The following is an 18,751-nucleotide window of genomic DNA, read 5'->3' on the forward strand; positions in this document are numbered from 1 at the left end:
GTTGTGTAATTATGAAATAATAATCTATCTGTGATTATTAAATAAATAAAATCATATTCATTTCAAATATAATGATCATCTGCGCAATGAAATCAAAACATGAGGAGTGAGATACCTTAGAGCTGAACACGACTTGTATATGGATACTTGCCTGAAAAAAGATATGTTAAAATCACAAATTATACACCTTTTGAACAGTAATTTAATTTATCACAGTTTTTGACTTTTTCTTGCAAAGAATCGATTTTATTTTTCTATATTTTAGCTTCTGAATACGCACTATATTTTTTCATCACTGCGTAGCATCCCGTGCTGATGTACGTTAGCCCCGCAAACCAATCGTATCTACTCGGCCATTTCCGTCACCCAGATAACTGGTTCCCTATACCTCTTACCAGTTTAAATGATGTATATTTATGCTCATAGAGGGCAGTTATTCCTTGCAACGGAAATAGAAGTCTAACGACAATAAAGCGCTGAGCTATGCTTAGCGCTTTAAAAACGTAATCTAAAAACAAAAGCAGATGTGCACAACTACAATGTCTCTGTTATTCAAATTCGTTGGATTCCCATTCCCTGCTATCATAGTCTCGGAGCCTTTGTCTGGAAACAAAAGGCCCTAAAAATTTTTAAAAGGGGAATAACTCTTTAACGGAAAGGGAATTCTAAATTTTATGAATTGCTTCAGATAGTGTTTTGTAAAGTACATTAGCCCTGAAAATTTGAGCAAAAACCGTTTAGAAATAAGCAAGATATGAAGCCTCAAAGTTCGCGTCTAGGAAGAAAAAAAAGAAAAAGAAAAATAATCTTTCCCGCACAATAATAGAAAGGTCTTCCGTTGGAAACGGAAGACCTTAATAAATGTGTACAGTGTCCGCAAATTGTTTTGCTATGTACTAGTATCCCATCCTAACGTGTATAATTTTTTTTCTTGCAATTATCCTATTATATATCTTGTATAAATCCTATGATATATAGCGTTATTATGATATCGTACGTAAATCCTTTTAGGTTTATCATAAATCTGTTTACCGGTTTTTCCGTTTATCATATCGTTTTTGCTGTTGCAATTATCGTGTCGTGCATTCATCGTTTTTTCTGTTGTCAGTTATTGTGTTGTGCATTCATCGTTTTTTCTGTTGTCAGTTATCGTGTCGTACATTCATCGTTTTGTTCATGTGCATGCCATCATTATTTATATGTATTACATGTTATACATTGCCCCCGTAAACAATAATGAGTTAATTAAGCAACAACTACTTTTCAATTTAGAATTCTGTTAAAAATCTTTCTTCCATTTTTTTTTGACCGAAGGTTATAGGGAAACACAATTAATAATTAAGTTATATAAATAATGGAAATTAATGAATGATGTGTTAAAACGAATTTAAAGGAACAAGGTATCATAGTTTGATGTGTTTTAGATATAATGTTAAATCGTACGTGGAGGGCAATAAATTGAATAAAAATCAACTTGTATATTATAGTTGAACTCGTTGATTTCAAACATTATGTTCATTGCTCTTACAGGATAATGATGACCTTAATATATCACATACTTTTTATTTATATAATATAGTACAAGTCCATTGTGTGCGCGATTTTTTCCCATGCGATTTGATGTTGGGCTGAGCCGTTTGTCTGTTTCGTAATTAATAAAAAATGAATCTAAACGGAAAAAAAATCATATAGCATTTAATTTAGATCCTATTTTTAAGGGTTTTATAGGAAACGATGGTTATTTCTGTATAATTGAACAGTGATGCTGTTAAGGTAGATTGCTATTTTTTTTTCAATACTAACAATTGTTTACTGAATAGTCTATCAACTGAGTGGCTTGAAACTGTTGGCGACCGATTGACGTGTTTGAATCTGGCCTTTAACATGTTCGAAATTTTCCGATTAATTACTGAGCAAGTGAAAGACAAACAACAAGCTACAATGTATCCGTACTCTAAAAATATTCTGTAACAACCTGTAAATGGGTTCTTTTCAAAGAAACGCTTTAGTGATCATCAGTGAATTAATGAATTGATATGCACGCCACTATAGTTGTAAAGAAAATGAATTAACATGTGTATCACTAGTTGTAAAGAAAATGTGTACCTATTTCCACCATCGTTTACTGGACCTTTTTACGATGTACCTAGAGTGTGTACTTATCAAGGTCCTCAGATTGACCTTTATATTATTCTGAAAATTTCTTCTTTGATCTTTTTCTTTATTTAATTTAGATGCTGACTTTAATCTCTCGCTCGTGTGTTTACCGATACATGACAATTCTTGGGTCTCATAACATGTCTCGCGATGTTGTTATAACTTTATAAAGACCCCATCTTGTCATAAACAATAAACGAACAATTATAATAATGTTATTATTGAAAATGTTCTGTTTTAAACTTTTATGGAGAGATAATTACGGTCGGGCACGTCGTCGATTCCAATTAAGCCCGGATGTCCAAATGATTGATTTGATCAGTAATGATCTCCACAAAAAAATCAAAGAATGATTCCTTGTTACAGCTCTACATACATAGACATTATCGCTACATATGATGATGATATGAAGTGCCTTTCATATTAGAATGATATTGAAGTCGCATAAGAAAGACATGCTTCCATGCATACAAAAAAAGTGGAGAAAATCTATGCCTTTTAAGAAAACTAAAGTTACTGCTTAACGACTATAGATTTAATAAATGATTGTGTATTTTTGTTCTTCACAGTATTACATTCTGTAGTCATTTTTCTAGGTTCTCCTATTACATTTAGTCCTTTTTAGCTTTTGTCATACCAAACTAATGTTAACAATGGCATTCTTATTTCTGATACAGATGAAGTAGTTGTGTTTCTGGAGAATCTGGCGAAAGATGTGGGCATTCAGTGCAGGACACTCGAGGTACATATATTTAAAGCTGCTTGGTCCGATTTTATATCAAATTTTATGCACGCTTTCAAACGATGGCTATGCTTAGTATATGCATAATAATAGACATTGCAGTAGTTTTACCCGTCAATTATGCCAAATTTCAAAGAAGAAAAATACGTACAAAATTTGCTAACAAAACAAACGACATTAAAAGGTACCGCGTTATTTCGCCTCATGTTCAATTCCACCCCTAACGACGAGACGGGTATGGTTGTGTTACGAGTTTGACATCGCTGTAAATAAAGGTCGAAATGATCAGACAAATTACAAATAAATATGTGTACGCTTTATTCGCTAATAATTCTAAAGTCTGCTTTCTTCACAATCGATGCATAGCATGCGGGTTGAATAACCTCAATCATTCGGGGGACGAAACGAAGCGGTTTCCTTTCCTAAACATTCCCGTGATGCATTTTGGTTTGTTTTTTCGTTTGCCCAAAGAGAAATTATTTTTATTTACTTTGAATATTTCTAACTTTGAAAGGAGACTGATTCTGCTGGTGTAAATAGGAGAAAGTCTATAACTTTCTAAGATAAATGATTTGTATGAAAAAAATTTTGATACTGTAATTACAAAAAAATCGGACCAAGCAGCTTTAAGCTGAAAAAAAATCAAACTCAACAAGGTTAAATAAAATCTTGCAAGGATACAGATAACAGAGATTATTAAAAGTTAACAATCTTGACTATTTTATAAAAATTACACCATTTAAGGTTCCTCGACACACACAAATTTTACTTGATGGATGATGAGGAGTCTATTTTGAAGTATGATTTTAAAAAAAAGTCAAACACGATTCTTTTTTGATCCATCAGATAATTCACACGTGTGTCGGCCACCTTAAATGCAAAAATTAAAAAAAACCCAGAAAAAATAAATAAATAAAGAAACGATACTTGCGTTCTTATACGTTATATCTCTTGATGAATGATTCTACACAAACTTGTAGTATGATGTGTACAACAGCATATAGTCTGAATTGTTAAAAAATATGCATTTATTTAGTCACTGCTTTTTCAGAAACTATCCTAATAAAAAGTTTACACATTTGTCTACGTAATGTATACCATATAATAGGCATGTTATTTTCTAACTGATATTTTTTATTCTCCATTTTGACAGGTGCATCCTGGGAGAGTCGTGGTGATTATGACGATTCCTGGATCAGACCCGTCCCTGCCCTCCATCATGTTGAATTCCCACACAGACGTTGTACCTGTATTCCAGGTAGGTATAATCAGTACGTTTGATTAGGTCTCACCTGTTTTTTAGATGGGTATAATTAACCAATAAGCTGGAATTGGTCACTCCTCTACGTCCCAAACTCATTGCTAAAATTAAGTCCTGGCATACAAATTGTTTGCCGTAAAACATTTTTCTTTTGACAAATTTAGATTGAAAAATGGAGTGGCCGTGAGTGATTTTATACATCATCATTTAATTAAAATATTTCACCTAAATTAAAGAGTCATCTATGCTGGTCAAGTGCTGTAAGGTATATGTTTTGTGTATGGCGCTATCTCAGTAGGTACATTTTTGAGAAATACATGAACATTTTCATTATTCCGCCACTTGAAAGTGTTTGTTACACAAACTTTTACTTTTTTAGACACTTCATCACAAGATGTTATGTTAAACAGTTTATATATTTCGATTGGGTTGTATATCTTCGTATCACAGTGGTTAAAGTAGTGGGCTTCTGAACCGCAGATCATAATTTTGATTCCGCCCGGAGCTTTTGTTCATGTTAACTGAATAAAATTTTTGAAAATGTAATTTTTCATCCAAAATTGCAAATTTTTTGGCCAATCATACTTAAATACTTCTTATCCATTATGATATCTATCACAATCAAATAATTTTCTGATGATTTGAGACAATATTTCACGGTGTAGTGAGCCACCTTAAGTGTAATCGGGCAATTAGCATATGACCTCTAACACTTTAGCATCACATGATGATTGGTTGTTACCTTTTACAGGATCAGTGGGTGTGTGACCCTTTTGAAGCAAAAAAGATGGAGAATGGGGACATATACGCAAGAGGAACACAAGTACGGAATTGTCATTAAAATCAAAGTAAATGTGATGTCATTAGAACCTTAGTCATGAAAAATATAATTCATTAAAAACAATGTCAGTGTTATTAGTTTGAAGGTATAATTACCATAACATTTACAAGAGGTTTGTTTCATTGAATCAATGATATTAAGATATTTTATATTATTTAAATATAAGAGATTTTTTAATTCTTCAGAGTCTCCCTACGTATTTAAAAAACATTATAAGAAAAAAATCAATATTGTGATTGCAAAATGATTTATTATTTTCAGGACATGAAGAGTGTTGGCATACAGTAAGTTTCACTTAATGTTACAGCAACTTTATTCTAATGATTTAGTAATTAAAACCATTCTCTAATAAGAGAATGTAATTTTTCTGTTACATACGATATATGAAACGGAAAAATTACATTCTCATGTTAGAGACACACAAAATTGAGACTTACATGACTGTAGTTTTGTTTTAAATATCTTAAGTGATAAAACTTGAATTTATTCAATCAAAGAGAAATATGAAATTAAAAATATATTTGATTCGTTGAAGTCAGGAAATCTGAAGTTGTTAAAAAATATTGTAACTGCATGTGAATATGATTAAAATCATTATGTTTGATCTATATTAAAAACACGTAACATAGATTATTAAGGCTCTGGAAAGATTACTTCACTTATGTGAAACAAATTTTAGTTCTGATAAAATAGGCCTCTTTATGGCAGGTTTTATGTGAGAGAATCTTTAATAAGATGTTGCCATTACTGTATACACTTTTTTAAAGCCCACTGTTTTGGCCTTTATGCTTGCAAATGGTTTGCCCCCTGTTGAATTTGCCCAGACACAGATATGTTTAAGAAAGAAATTTTGAGACATTCAAATTGGCTCAGACTTAATATTTCCTTGTAGTTTTATACAGTAATTCCACTCTTGTCCCTTTGATTGTGAGATATATTATGTAAAAAAAAAATCATAACTGGCAATACAGGAAGGGAATCCTTTTTAGCTCACCTGAGCTGAAAGCTTAAGTTAGCCATTCTGATCACATTTTGTCCGTCGTCCGTCTGTCCGTCCGTCCGTCTGTCCGTCTGTCCGTCTGTAAACTTTTTACATTTTGAACTTCTTCTCTAAAACCGCTTATCCAATTTCAACCAAATTTGGCACAAAGCATCCTTATGAGAGGGCAAATATAAATTGCAGAAATAAAAGTCTGATCTGTATTCAAAGCAACTGTAGAAAAAGGGGGGTGCATTTTTAAAAATCTTCTCAAGAACTACCGAGGCAAATTCAACGTAGTTTAGCATAAATTATCCTTATGGGAAGGAAAATATAAATTGCAAAAATTAAGGGGTAATTCTGTTTCAAATCTGAGTTATTACGAAAATAATGATAAAGGAAAGGCGTGTTTCAATCAGTTTAATAGCTTCGGGTTCGGCATCCGGTAAAATGGGTAGGCAAGACTTGGCCTGGGCAAAACAAAAGATTGGCAGTTATTAATCTGCCAATCTCATTAAAATTTCAGGATATTTGATGGACTAGTATATTTGTATTCGCTGTAAATATTGCTGCAAAATAATGCGTATTTGGAATTGACGATTGCCGATCTGCCGCGGCTTTTATTCTGCCACGGCCCGGGTTTGCATACCCATTTTACCAAGACTCGTATTCCATACTTCTAAAACGAGGTTCTTTTCAAAGCAGCCATGACATTATACGAAACATGCAAAATATATTGGTGCCGATTTTGTGAAGTAAATTGAGGCTAAATATTTCAATGCGTTGACAGTTTTCACACATGACGTTGGTGTTAGCTTGTTCTGATTTTCGTTTCGTTTTCATTATTTACGCTTTGTAACCTGGAAACTATCGTCTGTATTTCGTGATTTTTACGTATCAAATCAAACAGATACTTCGGTAAATCAAACAGTTAACTGTTTACATGCGCAAAATAAGCAAAATCTGATGTAGGGGTACTGAAATACAATTCATTCCATCGGTTATTCGGCATTATCTTTTGCGTAATGGTAGATTAATGCAATAGGTTTTGTTGAGATGCTCGACATTTTCTCGAGTTTATTCAGTTTAAATAAAGTTTGATATCGCTGACGGAAATATGTAGGTATAAACATGTATATATATGATTCATTTTGAAAAAATAAATTGTGTTCTTTATTTGTTATACATGTAGTGCATGTTTCTTGTATTTAATTGTTTACAATTTCTATTTACTAACCATATTTGAGTGTTAAGCTTCGAATTATAAGCAAGATACAAAGATTTGCTCACATTTCTATGTTTGTACACAGATCTTAAAAACTAAAGTTTAAAAAAGTAAAAAATTTGTCAATATTTATTAAGAAAATTTTCAAAGTCTGTTCTTACAAAAACCAACTTTAACAACTTATTGTATTGTAAACTTAATCTTTTTAGCTCACCTAAGGGTGGGGCCACAATGGGGGGTCGCAGTTTAACCAATGAATATATAGAGTAAATCTTAAAAAATCTTCTTCTCAGAAACTAATCAGCCAGGAAAGCTGAAACTTGTGTGAAAGCATCCTCAGATAGTGTAGATTCATAGTTGTGAAAATCATGACCCCCGGGGTAGGGTGGGGCCACAATGGGGGATCGAAGTTTAACATAGGAATATATATAGTTAATCTTTAAAAATCTTCTTCTCAGAAACTAATCAGCCGGAAAAGCTGAAACTTGTGTGGAAGCATCCTCAGGTAGTGTAGATTCAAAGTTGTGAAAATAATAACCCCTGGGGGTAGGTTGGGGCCACAATGGGGGGTCGCAGTTTAACCAATGAATATATAGAGTAAATCTTAAAAAATCTTCTTCTCAGAAACTAATCAGCCAGGAAAGCTGAAACTTGTGTGAAAGCATCCTCAGATAGTGTAGATTCATAGTTGTGAAAATCATGACCCCCGGGGTAGGGTGGGGCCACAATGGGGGATCGAAGTTTAACATAGGAATATATATAGTTAATCTTTAAAAATCTTCTTCTCAGAAACTAATCAGCCGGAAAAGCTGAAACTTGTGTGGAAGCATCCTCAGGTAGTGTAGATTCAAAGTTGTGAAAATAATAACCCCTGGGGGTAGGTTGGGGGCACAATGGGGGATCGCAGTTTAACCAATGAATATATAGAGTAAATCTTAAAAAATCTTCTTCTCAGAAACTAATCAGCCAGGAAAGCTGAAACTTGTGTGAAAGCATCCTCAGATAGTGTAGATTCATAGTTGTGAAAATCATGACCCCCGGGGTAGGGTGGGGCCACAATGGGGGATCGAAGTTTAACATAGGAATATATATAGTTAATCTTTAAAAATCTTCTTCTCAGAAACTAATCAGCCGGAAAAGCTGAAACTTGTGTGAAAGCATCCTCAGGTAGTGTAGATTCAAAGTTGTGAAAATAATAACCCCTGGGGGTAGGTTGGGGGCACAATGGGGGATCGAAGTTTAACATATGATTATATAGAGTAAATCTTAAAAAATCTTCTTCTCAGAAACTAATCAGCCAGGAAAGCTGAAACTTGTGTGAAAGCATCCTCAGATGTTATGAAAATCATGACCCCCAGGGGTAGGGGGGGGCACAATGGGGGATCGAAGTTTAACATAGGAATATATACAGTAAATCTTTAAAAATCTTCTTCCCAGAAACGAATCAGCCAGGAAAGCTGACACTTGTGTGGAAGCATCCTCAGGTAGTGTAGATTCAAAGTTGTGAAAATCATGACCCCCCGGGGTAGGGTGGGCCCACAATGGGGGATCGAAGTTTAACATAGGAATAAATAGAGTTAATCTTTAAAAACCTTCTTCTCAGAAACTAATCAGCCGGAAAAGCTGAAACTTGTGTGGAAGCATCCTCAGGTAGTGTAGATTCAAAGTTGTGAAAATAATAACCCCTGGGGGTAGGTTGGGGCCACAATGGGGGATCGAAGTTTAACATATGATTATATAGAGTAAATCTTTAAAAATCTTCTTCTCAGAAACTAATTAGCCAGGAAAGCTGACACTTGTGTGGTAGCATCCTCAGGTAGTGTAGATTCAAATTTGTGAAAATCATGACCCCTGGGGGTTGGTTTGGGCCACAATGGGAGGTCGATGTTTTACATAGGAATAAACAGAGTAAATCTTAAAAAATCTTCTTCTCAGAAACTAATCAGTCAGGAAAGCTGAAACTTGTGTGAAAGCATCCTCAGGTAGTCTAGATTCAAAGTTGTGAAAATCATGATCCTCAGGGGTAGGGTGGGGCCACAATGGGGGATCAAAGTTTAACAAAGGAATATATAGGGTAAATCTTTAAAAATCCTCTCAGAAACTAATCAGCCAGATGATTCTTTATAATTGTTAAGACTTTGGCAACAGGACAATTCTTTGGCCTCACGAGAAGGTTCAGAGTTTGATGTACGTTTATATCCCATATATAAACTATTGTTAAGGATCTTTTTGAGAACTGCAATACTCAACATATGATATGACTATAAAATCATCATGTTAGAAAAAGGACTAATGATTATAAACATAAGAATATCCAGGGGAAAATGGATTTTATTTATACAGGATCTACATGTATTATTGTACATTATCCAGATAGTTTGTATTATGATTACATTAAGCTGATTTTATCATACCTATTGTTCCTCAGGTGAGCGATGTGGCCCATGGGCCTCTTGTTTAAAAGAAATTTTCACTGCAAATTGGTATCTTAACTGTTAATACTTTCATCTTTAATTTTTTTCTCTGTGATAGGTATATGGAAGCCATTAGGAAACTAAAGAAGGAGAATAAACTAAATTTCTTAAGGACGATTCATGTTACATGGATACCAGGTATATGTATGGTATGAACACCCTACCTTTATTTTCCTACACAAATAATCCTGCATTTCCTGGACATCACACAAACGTGTTAAGGTATGCTTAACTCTAGGTGTAGTATTACTCATGTCCCTTGAGATCTACGACTCACCTTATCAACCTTTCGGAATTTCAAAAATGTTGAATTCTTCCGTCATGTGTGTACTCAAATAAAGCTTACATATTTAAAACTTTCTGATTTTGTATATTTAGACATTGAATAAAAAAAGTGTTCCCCAAATCCTAGGAACAAATTAAAATATTTGGGAATTAATTGGAGAAATATTGCTATGTTACCTTTTATTGTCTGATATCTAGATGAAGAAATAGGAGGAAAACTAGGAATGGCCAAATTTGTTCAACATGAAGAATTTAAGAATCTGAATGTAGGTTTTGGACTGGATGAAGGTACGAAATAAAATGTCATAAAAACTTAACATAATTTTGTATTGTAACATAACTTTATTCAATTTTTTTTTTCAAGTGCAATTTTATTCCTTTGATAATTTTTGGCAAAAAATATTGCTTTGGGCATAGTTATAATCTTCAAAAGCTGATTAGATTTTCCTATTTCAATGACATGCCTTTGCTAGTGTATTTGTTTTGTCAATATTTTCTGTTTGTCTAAAATACATGTAGTATTGTCAAAGTCAAAAGTTTGGGTCACAGTCATTCTTTGTGGCTCCAATAGGCAATATGGTCCATGTTTGTTTGTTGTTTGTCTAAGCTAATGTCACTGATATTAGAATTCTACTTTTTAGGTCTGGCCAATCCTACTGATGCTTTTACTGTGTTCTATGGAGAAAGAACTCCGTGGTGTAAGAGTAGTTTGAGGATTGTATCCCATTCTAATAGATTAATGCAGTTCTAAAATGTTTATGTATGAATTAAATACTTTCCGTATGAGGAAATCTTAAGATATTTATTTGTTAAATAGTGAATTTATGTCTTATTTATTGGAATAATAGGTGAATGACTTTTAATAGTAATCTGCCAATGGCATAAATAATGAGAAACAAAATTGTTTAACTTTTTTTTCTCAAATAATTTAATCAGGGATTCGAGTTCGATGTCCCGGAAAACCAGGTCATGGGTCAAGGTTCATAGAGGACAATGCAGCAGAAAAAGTGGTCTGTGTCTAAACAGTTCTCCAATTGATTTATATTATCATTGAAACTAATTTGTATGTCTTCCATGGAAATAGTTGTTAGTGTTTGAAAAAACCCTGTCTTATTATAGGCAGAGGGGATAAGTGGGAAATAACCCTGTGGATATAAGCAAAAGCAGTTTGCCACTTGAACAGCTCATTTTGATTAGTCAACGTATCTTATCAGAAGATAATTGACTTGTTCGAGAACAACCATACAATCATATGAATAAATGATACTATGAGAAAAAACCCATATTTTTATATACATAATGTAGTTTTATGGGTTTTTTTTGCCAAAAATGGTTTACCATAGAAATATTCTAAGTGGATGCTTTTGTCATAACTCTTGCTTATAAATTCAAGATTTCTTTTACAAACATGTATTTAGTACGTAGACAATCTAATAATTTCAACTGGTAAACAATAGACCAAGCATAACTTAAGGAGGCTGGATGGTCAACAAATTGACCACTAGATTTGCCTTAAAGGGGCATGTTCAAAATTTTGGTCCAATTTTATTTTATTTTTATTGTTTACATTGTTTAAATATGCATTACTAAGCTATGCATTTCTAAAAATCAATTAAAATTTGAGTATCAGTGGAAGAGTTAAAAGCAAGTTACTGAGCTGACAGTTCTTAATTATGTAATCAAGGCCCGTGCCATGTTTTTGTTTACATTGGTTCAATACACCGTTATCAGTTCTTTTTAAGCTGTTTTTTTTATATCTGCTAATTCATTCTGAACATTAATCAGCTGTTCTTAGTGGTTGCTGCATTCATTTTAGGTCTTAACCTAGAATTTCCTTGTCATTCAAAATGTTAATGGAAACATGACCTGAGCTTTATTTACATAATGAAGAATTGTGATCTCTTTATCTCGCTTTTAACTCGTAAACTGCACTCAAATTTTGGTTGACGATTAGAAATGCCTTACTGAAGCAATGCAGACATTAAAAACATAAATATAATTTTTGACCGAAATCGTGGCCATGCCCCTTTAAACTTTTAAACATGATAGTTTTGGCCATAAACTATCAGTTAGTAAAGAATTATCCAATAATTTTACTTTTTTTTAATATCTATATATAGAGCTATTCGTCTGAAGGTGGTAAATACAGTCTAAAAATGGCCACAACCACCCAGCCCGCTAAATAAATAAGTTTTAGATAATAACTGCTTCAGATCTTAAAATAATTTGGTTTGTTTTATTCTTACCTGTACAAATACTATATATCTAACGTTAAACACTGTTTTTAGAGTAAACCAACCAATTTTTGAAATGGGCAAACATTTTCCAGTGAGATTTTCATTTGAATTTTCTAAGGATGAATCTCTGCAAATCAGTCACTGAAATATGACTCAAAGGAACATGTAACTAATAGGTGACTTAATGACGTAGTTTTGCCAATCGGTCACTTTTCCAGACCTTTCAGTTAACATCCAGTGGAATGAATGGTAGAGATTCACCCTGTGTTTTTGCTACTAATCACCAAATTACTTTAAATATACCCGTTAATTTGGTGCATAATGACGAAATGTTATGTAATACAGACACAAATATGTTCACTGTTTACAACTTTGATATTGGCGATTTGCAATGAGAAAAAAAGTTTTATTTATTAAGACTACAGTAAGGGTACAGTATTTTTCCTGCCTAATTTTAGACTTGTATATTTAGCGTGGTTGTTATATGAACAAATAGGCTATATTAAGAGTTTTCATTTTGATTTACAGAGAAAAGTAATAAACAGTTTTCTTTCATTCAGAGATGAGCAAGAGAAAAAGTAAGTTCATGAAATTTAGAATTTAATCTTAGATGGAGAAATATTGGATCATATAATGACATAAATTTGTTATTTTTTTATCTGAAGTTAACTTTTACATTTTTTTCAGTCAAAGATATTTGCATTTTAGTTTGCAAAATTAACGTTCTTGATATATCAAATAGCCGCATGATGGATCTCTGTTTGTAGACTCAAGACTCATGGCTGCTTACGACTAGGTGATGTTACCACAGTGAATCTGACCAACCTTAAGGTAACACACCTATTTATTAACTGTCAATCATATAGAGAAAAAAGGATATATGTATTAATGTGTGAAAGATAAAATGTTAAAGGTGGATGCATTGGACCGATTGGGATGCCACTGTCCATTGAAACTGTGTGAAAAGATGAGAATTTAATTTTTCCTCCTTAACGATTTTTATGTATAAAATAACAGTATACTTTTTCTTTTGCAGGGGGGATTTGAACAATCACTGAACGTTGTCCCCACTGAAATGTTTTTAGGTCAGTACAACGTATTTAATAAAACATCAAGACACATGGCTGCTTATTGAATTGAAGTAGCGAAATAATTTTCCTACCTGGTACCTCACTACATCAAATCTAATACTTTTTTAGACACTCCGTCACAAGATGGCGATTCAATCTTTTGTTTAATTGTCTGTATCAATCGATTTGATTGTATATTATCACAGTTTATCATAGCTCAGTATTGAAAGTATTAGTTGAGCTTGTGAACCGCAGATAATAAGTTAGAATCTGAAATTCTGTTCATATTTACTGCATTAAGTTTTTGAAAATCATATTTTTTTTTATCCAAAATTGCTTATTGAATAGCCTCTTCGAGTTACATACGTCTTATGCATCATGCAGTCTATCATAATCAAGTAGTTTTCTGCTGATTTGGGAAACTATTTCAAGGTGTATGAGCCACCTGAAGTGGATTAGCTCTTTTTTCAAACAGAGACAGGACTTGTAGTTATTCATTATTTGAAAGTAATAAAAAGGAAAAAGCAAATCATTGAGACCAGAAACATTATAAACCTTATGTAATTTTAATTCATATAGAGATGGGATAGATGGGATCATTGATACAAAAACAATCGCCAGTACAAATAATATTTCTTTCATTGCTTTGTATTATTTTTACATATGTCAAAATAACCCTCTGTTCGGTCCTTTTCTATGCTTTGACATCACAATAACCTTCCTTTGGTCTTTCTCTGGGGTTTGACATCAGAATAATCATCTATTTGGTCTTTTACTAGGGTTTGACATTAGAATCGCTCCTACTGAAGGCTTGAACGATTTCAAAACAATGATGGAGGAATGGTTGAAACAAGCCGGGGAAGGTATCACCTACGAATTTGTTCAAGTAAGTTGTCCTATGACGGTCATCAACAATATGACAGGCTCAACTGTCCCATAAATCACAGAAAAATATCTTACAACGTGAGACACGAAGAGCCATACTCTGTAGATGTGTTTCTATTTTTCGTAATTTTAGAGGGACAGGGAGCACTGATGAGCAGTTAAGAAAGGAAATGTTACAGTTTCAGCCTATATCTCGCTGTAGTACAATCTTGCCTTTATTCTATTTTTAAAGCCAAAAATATAAAGATACAGTTTTCATTGTTTACTACAACCATTGTTCTGTAGCAGTACCATCTTAATCGATAGTTACTTTTACAACCAAAATCTAATAATTTGCGTTGCAAATGTAAGCCATTGTTTCCAAGCAGAACAATTTTGTTAAAGAGATACCGGTACATTTACATACACAACCTGATTAAATGTGTCACTAGCATTACGTCATCCTGTGTGTTTATAGTACAACCCTGCACAAGGTATGACCTCCACAGACAAAAGCTGTCCATGGTGGAGCACCTTCACCTCTGTGTTTGAGAAACTGTAAGTATCATTTCCACAGAAGTAGGTGGGGTAAATAAAATACCTTAATGAAGCAATTTAAAAATCAATCATAGAAAAATGTTGACCATACCTCTTTAACAAAAAAGCCAATACGCTGCAACTGCACTTGATAAATCTGCTACAGAAAACTCAATTTTCTCTGGAATCACGTGGTGAATTTAAATCAAACTTGCTTAAAAAGACATTTGGTGAAAAATCTTAAGTGGAGATAATTTTAGAAATAAACAGAATTGGGAAAAAGGGTTTTTAAGTATTCTTCAATACTAAAAGGTACGCCATTTCAATTTTTTGAATGTGCTTTCTCATGTTTTGAAAATAAAATACTTATAAGTATTGTCTTTGACGTTAAGGGGCTCAGGAGAGAAAGATCAGGTAGGCAGCAAAGGGGTGTGAGGAAATGGGATGCTTTCAAAATCAATGTAGAATAAACGTTATTGCAAAGGTTAGCTGTGTGACCCAGTGTGACCCATGTCTTGTTTACATAATTTATCTCTACGTGTATGTATTAGACACTAGGCCGCATGTTTGACTGACAAGATATTATTCTTCATGACTTTTTATTAAAAAAAGACACTCAGTGATTTTAATATTTAACCATCCTGGGTCCTCTTAACTTTTTCTTATATCTTCAACGTAAGATATGCATAATACTTTCTTTCGTAATTAAACAGATAAATAATTAGATTGCATTTCAGTCACAAAACTCGCTCACCATAGAGCCAAATGTCCCATGTTATACCTCATCTGTAATGTACTTTACAGAGGCATTACGATTGAGAAGGAAATCTTTCCAGCTGCTACTGATATCAGATACATCCGAGAGGTACGAGCTCTGTTTATATGCAAACTATATAATTGATTTCGATACATGTAGACAATTTCCGTTTCGATACATGTAGACTTTACCCGCAAGTCCCCATTCAAAATTCTGTGTCACTAATAACGTTCAGTCTAAAAAAAATTTTCTCATTTTAAGGTTAAAACACATTTTGAAATATTATTTGAAAATGGATTTTATCTTTCAGTACTGTGATTGTAGTTAAACATAACTTTTCAACCTGGGTTTGGCGGGAGATGCTTAAAACATTGATTGCTTTTGTTGGGTTTGAAACCTGGCAACTGATTCATAAAAGCCCCATAAATACAATAATACTTAACAAGCTACAGCAAATGACTCTGAGAGCGGATAAATCCAAGGCCTAACCAATCTAGGTTAACAAACCATAATTTTATTTAAAGAGTAATATGCCTTTTAAAATAGTTTGTTCTTTGTAATGCTTTTTAAATTAATTACAGCTCGGTTTACCTGCCCTTGGATTCTCCCCGATGAACAACACACCGATATTGCTTCACGACCACAACGAGTTTCTGAATGAGAAGGTTTTCCTGCGTGGAATAGACATCTACTGTGAACTTATCCCTGCTCTAGCCAACCTACCTAAGCAATAGTGTCATTGTGATGTCATCAAGACGTTATTGTGATAAAAAGTTGTCATCAATGGGCTGCGCTTGATTAATATATACTTTTTATAACCATCAGGCATTACCTAAAATTCTGATAAAATCTGTACTTGAATAATTTGAATAATTATTAAGTTTTTGAAAGCATTGAAACATCAAAAACGAGTTTACTAACTTTAATTTGGTTTTGATTAACTGACTATCATAATTTTCATTTGGTGCAGAGTGCAGAAAGGTTAGTAAAATGAAATTGTCGTAATTATTTTAGGAGGAACATTTAGTTTGACCTAGGTATTTGTGACCTTAATATATAGCCCATATGTAGTCAGTTCATTGTAATTTTGGCTGAACATTTCTGATTTGTTGATTGGGATCGGATGTCGTGACTATATGTTTTTATTGTTCCGTACTTTTGTTTACTTTCTCTGTTTAGATCGTATTTATATAAGGAATAAGGAATCATTCTTTGAGTATTATGAGGTGATAATTTCGGTCGGGGCGTGATCAAATCCAATAAAGCCCGAAGGGCTTTATGATAGATTTGATCACGCCCGACCGAAATTATCACCTCATAATATTCAAAGAATGATTCCTTATTACTTATATTTTAATTATATAATTTTAAGCAATCGTACAATTAAATATTTAGATATAAATAAGCAAACCCTGCTGGCGCCTCAATTTGGCGTCATTTGTATTATGGGTTATATAGTACACAATCGATACGTAGTGTTATCACAGGCAAAGACACTGGATAATGTAAATATAGTGGGGAAAATACGTCAGTTAACTTTAACATGTCTTCCTGAAATGGATAAATTAAAATCAATATGTTGATTTTTTTTCAAATTAAAATATATATTTAATATACGCAAAGCTTCAAGTTGAGAAGGTTTTGTTTTTTTCACCAAATAAATTTCTTGTGCAATGATAATAATATTCTATTACCCCCTTAAATTTTTATTTTTTTTCATTAATAAGAAAACCAAACAAAAGATATATAAAATTAAAATTCATAACGAGTAAAAAAAACTACATTTTGAAAGTGAAAAAATCCATATATTGATCACAGGTTGAACACAAGTCAGGGATGTAAATAATTTGAATGTATATCTATGTATTTAAGATTTATGGTGCTATGGTTGTAAGGGTTTATATATAAAAATCAAAGAGAATGAGTGTTAATTTGAATTTTTTTTTTTTTACAATAAATGCATTTATTTTAAAAATATAATGCTGTTTCACTTGTGGGTGTTGTCTGTATTCAGTCTGTATTTAGTTCCAGTTTCTCCATTATATGATTAAAATATAGTTTGATGCGAAAAGGAATATGTAATAATATTGATTATGTATATTTTTGTTTTAAATAAACAGGACTGAAAACAAAACAAATTTTGAATACTATTTTGTATTAGAAGAATATTTTTTAAGCCGGCTATAGCTTCGGTGCATGGTATACCGGATGTTGATTAATCAACAGTTTAAATCGTTCTATTCACGGACATGCATGTAGTTCCAAATAAAGTGGCACGGTGACTCAAAATAGATGTTTACTTTCTGATTATGACAACGGAAATAAAAATAGCTTCTTGAAATTTCATCGATATCATACGCAAGGTTTCACGCATCATAAGTCATGACCTATCAATTTACAGGTTATTAAAACTCTTCTGGAAATTGCACATCTAAACAAACCGAGTTGTTTTGGACATTGGTTTAGTGTTAATTGATTGCTATTTCTGTCTAAAAATATTTAAAATGGGATTGACACATTGCATTTAAAGAGAATGCATCTTAATAAATTTATATAGTTCATGAAGACATCGTGTTTCAATGAGAGGATTCTGGATCATGATGTATGCCATGCTGCAGTATTTGCATTCCCCTGCGCTTGTGTGGCTATGAAGCGGATGGAAAACTCGATAGTTTTGTGTTGACCAAACGCGTAATTCTATTTCTCTCTCTTTGATTTGATTTATTTTCTTTGGAACACCGTTATTTTCAAAAGTTCACGTTTTCATATGATATAAAAGATATGTGGAAATCTTGTAAAATGTCGATTTTGCTGAATCATGGGTTTGAGCGTAGTGTGTATAGCATCTCCGTTTAACAGTGTATGTTTTTATCTGATATATTTAAACATGGTAATCTCGTTCTCTCCAACATTCTAACTACTTTGAGTTTACAACGCTGTTGCTGACCAGCTGAATACATTGCTTAAACATAACAGTTTAATTAGAGACTAAGAGGTCCCGCCATCAAGCTGGGTATACGAATTGTTGCGGGATTTTTTTAAGAGTGTCTACAGCAGTTAAATTTTACAACCTGCATTATATGACCCTCCAACTATAATATATTTGCGATATCAATATAAATATTAACACGTTCATAAAGTCAGTTAATTCAATATTAATGACTCAGTATGTTTATTTAGTCTATTATGATGTCATATCATGAAACTGGTTACTGTTTAACGAGCCCGGATATTTATACTTATAGTTTATGGGGGGTTTTTTGTTGTTGTTTTTTTTTCGCATTTTAACCGGCCTTGTTCATAAACATAAATATATCCAAAT

General features: G+C 32.9%; 1 protein-coding gene across 1 annotated transcript in view; it reads left to right on the forward strand.

Moving 5' to 3' along the window:
- LOC136274918 (aminoacylase-1-like) overlaps positions 1-16,390 on the forward strand; it is a 34,793-nt gene extending 18,403 nt beyond the window's left edge. The window contains exons 2-16 of the mRNA XM_066082820.1: positions 2,835-2,899; positions 4,053-4,157; positions 4,912-4,983; positions 5,263-5,285; positions 9,738-9,817; positions 10,163-10,252; positions 10,606-10,662; positions 10,901-10,974; positions 12,730-12,779; positions 12,969-13,032; positions 13,238-13,286; positions 14,051-14,157; positions 14,614-14,693; positions 15,477-15,537; positions 16,011-16,390. Coding sequence (XP_065938892.1) covers positions 2,835-2,899; positions 4,053-4,157; positions 4,912-4,983; positions 5,263-5,285; positions 9,738-9,817; positions 10,163-10,252; positions 10,606-10,662; positions 10,901-10,974; positions 12,730-12,779; positions 12,969-13,032; positions 13,238-13,286; positions 14,051-14,157; positions 14,614-14,693; positions 15,477-15,537; positions 16,011-16,163 — 1,130 coding nt within the window. The 3' untranslated portion in view covers positions 16,164-16,390. The remainder of the gene's footprint in view (positions 1-2,834; positions 2,900-4,052; positions 4,158-4,911; positions 4,984-5,262; positions 5,286-9,737; positions 9,818-10,162; positions 10,253-10,605; positions 10,663-10,900; positions 10,975-12,729; positions 12,780-12,968; positions 13,033-13,237; positions 13,287-14,050; positions 14,158-14,613; positions 14,694-15,476; positions 15,538-16,010) is intronic.
- Positions 16,391-18,751: the final 2,361 nt, after the last annotated feature.

Source organism: Magallana gigas, chromosome 4 (assembly GCF_963853765.1).
Source record: "Magallana gigas chromosome 4, xbMagGiga1.1, whole genome shotgun sequence".
NCBI lineage: Eukaryota > Metazoa > Mollusca > Bivalvia > Ostreida > Ostreidae > Magallana > Magallana gigas.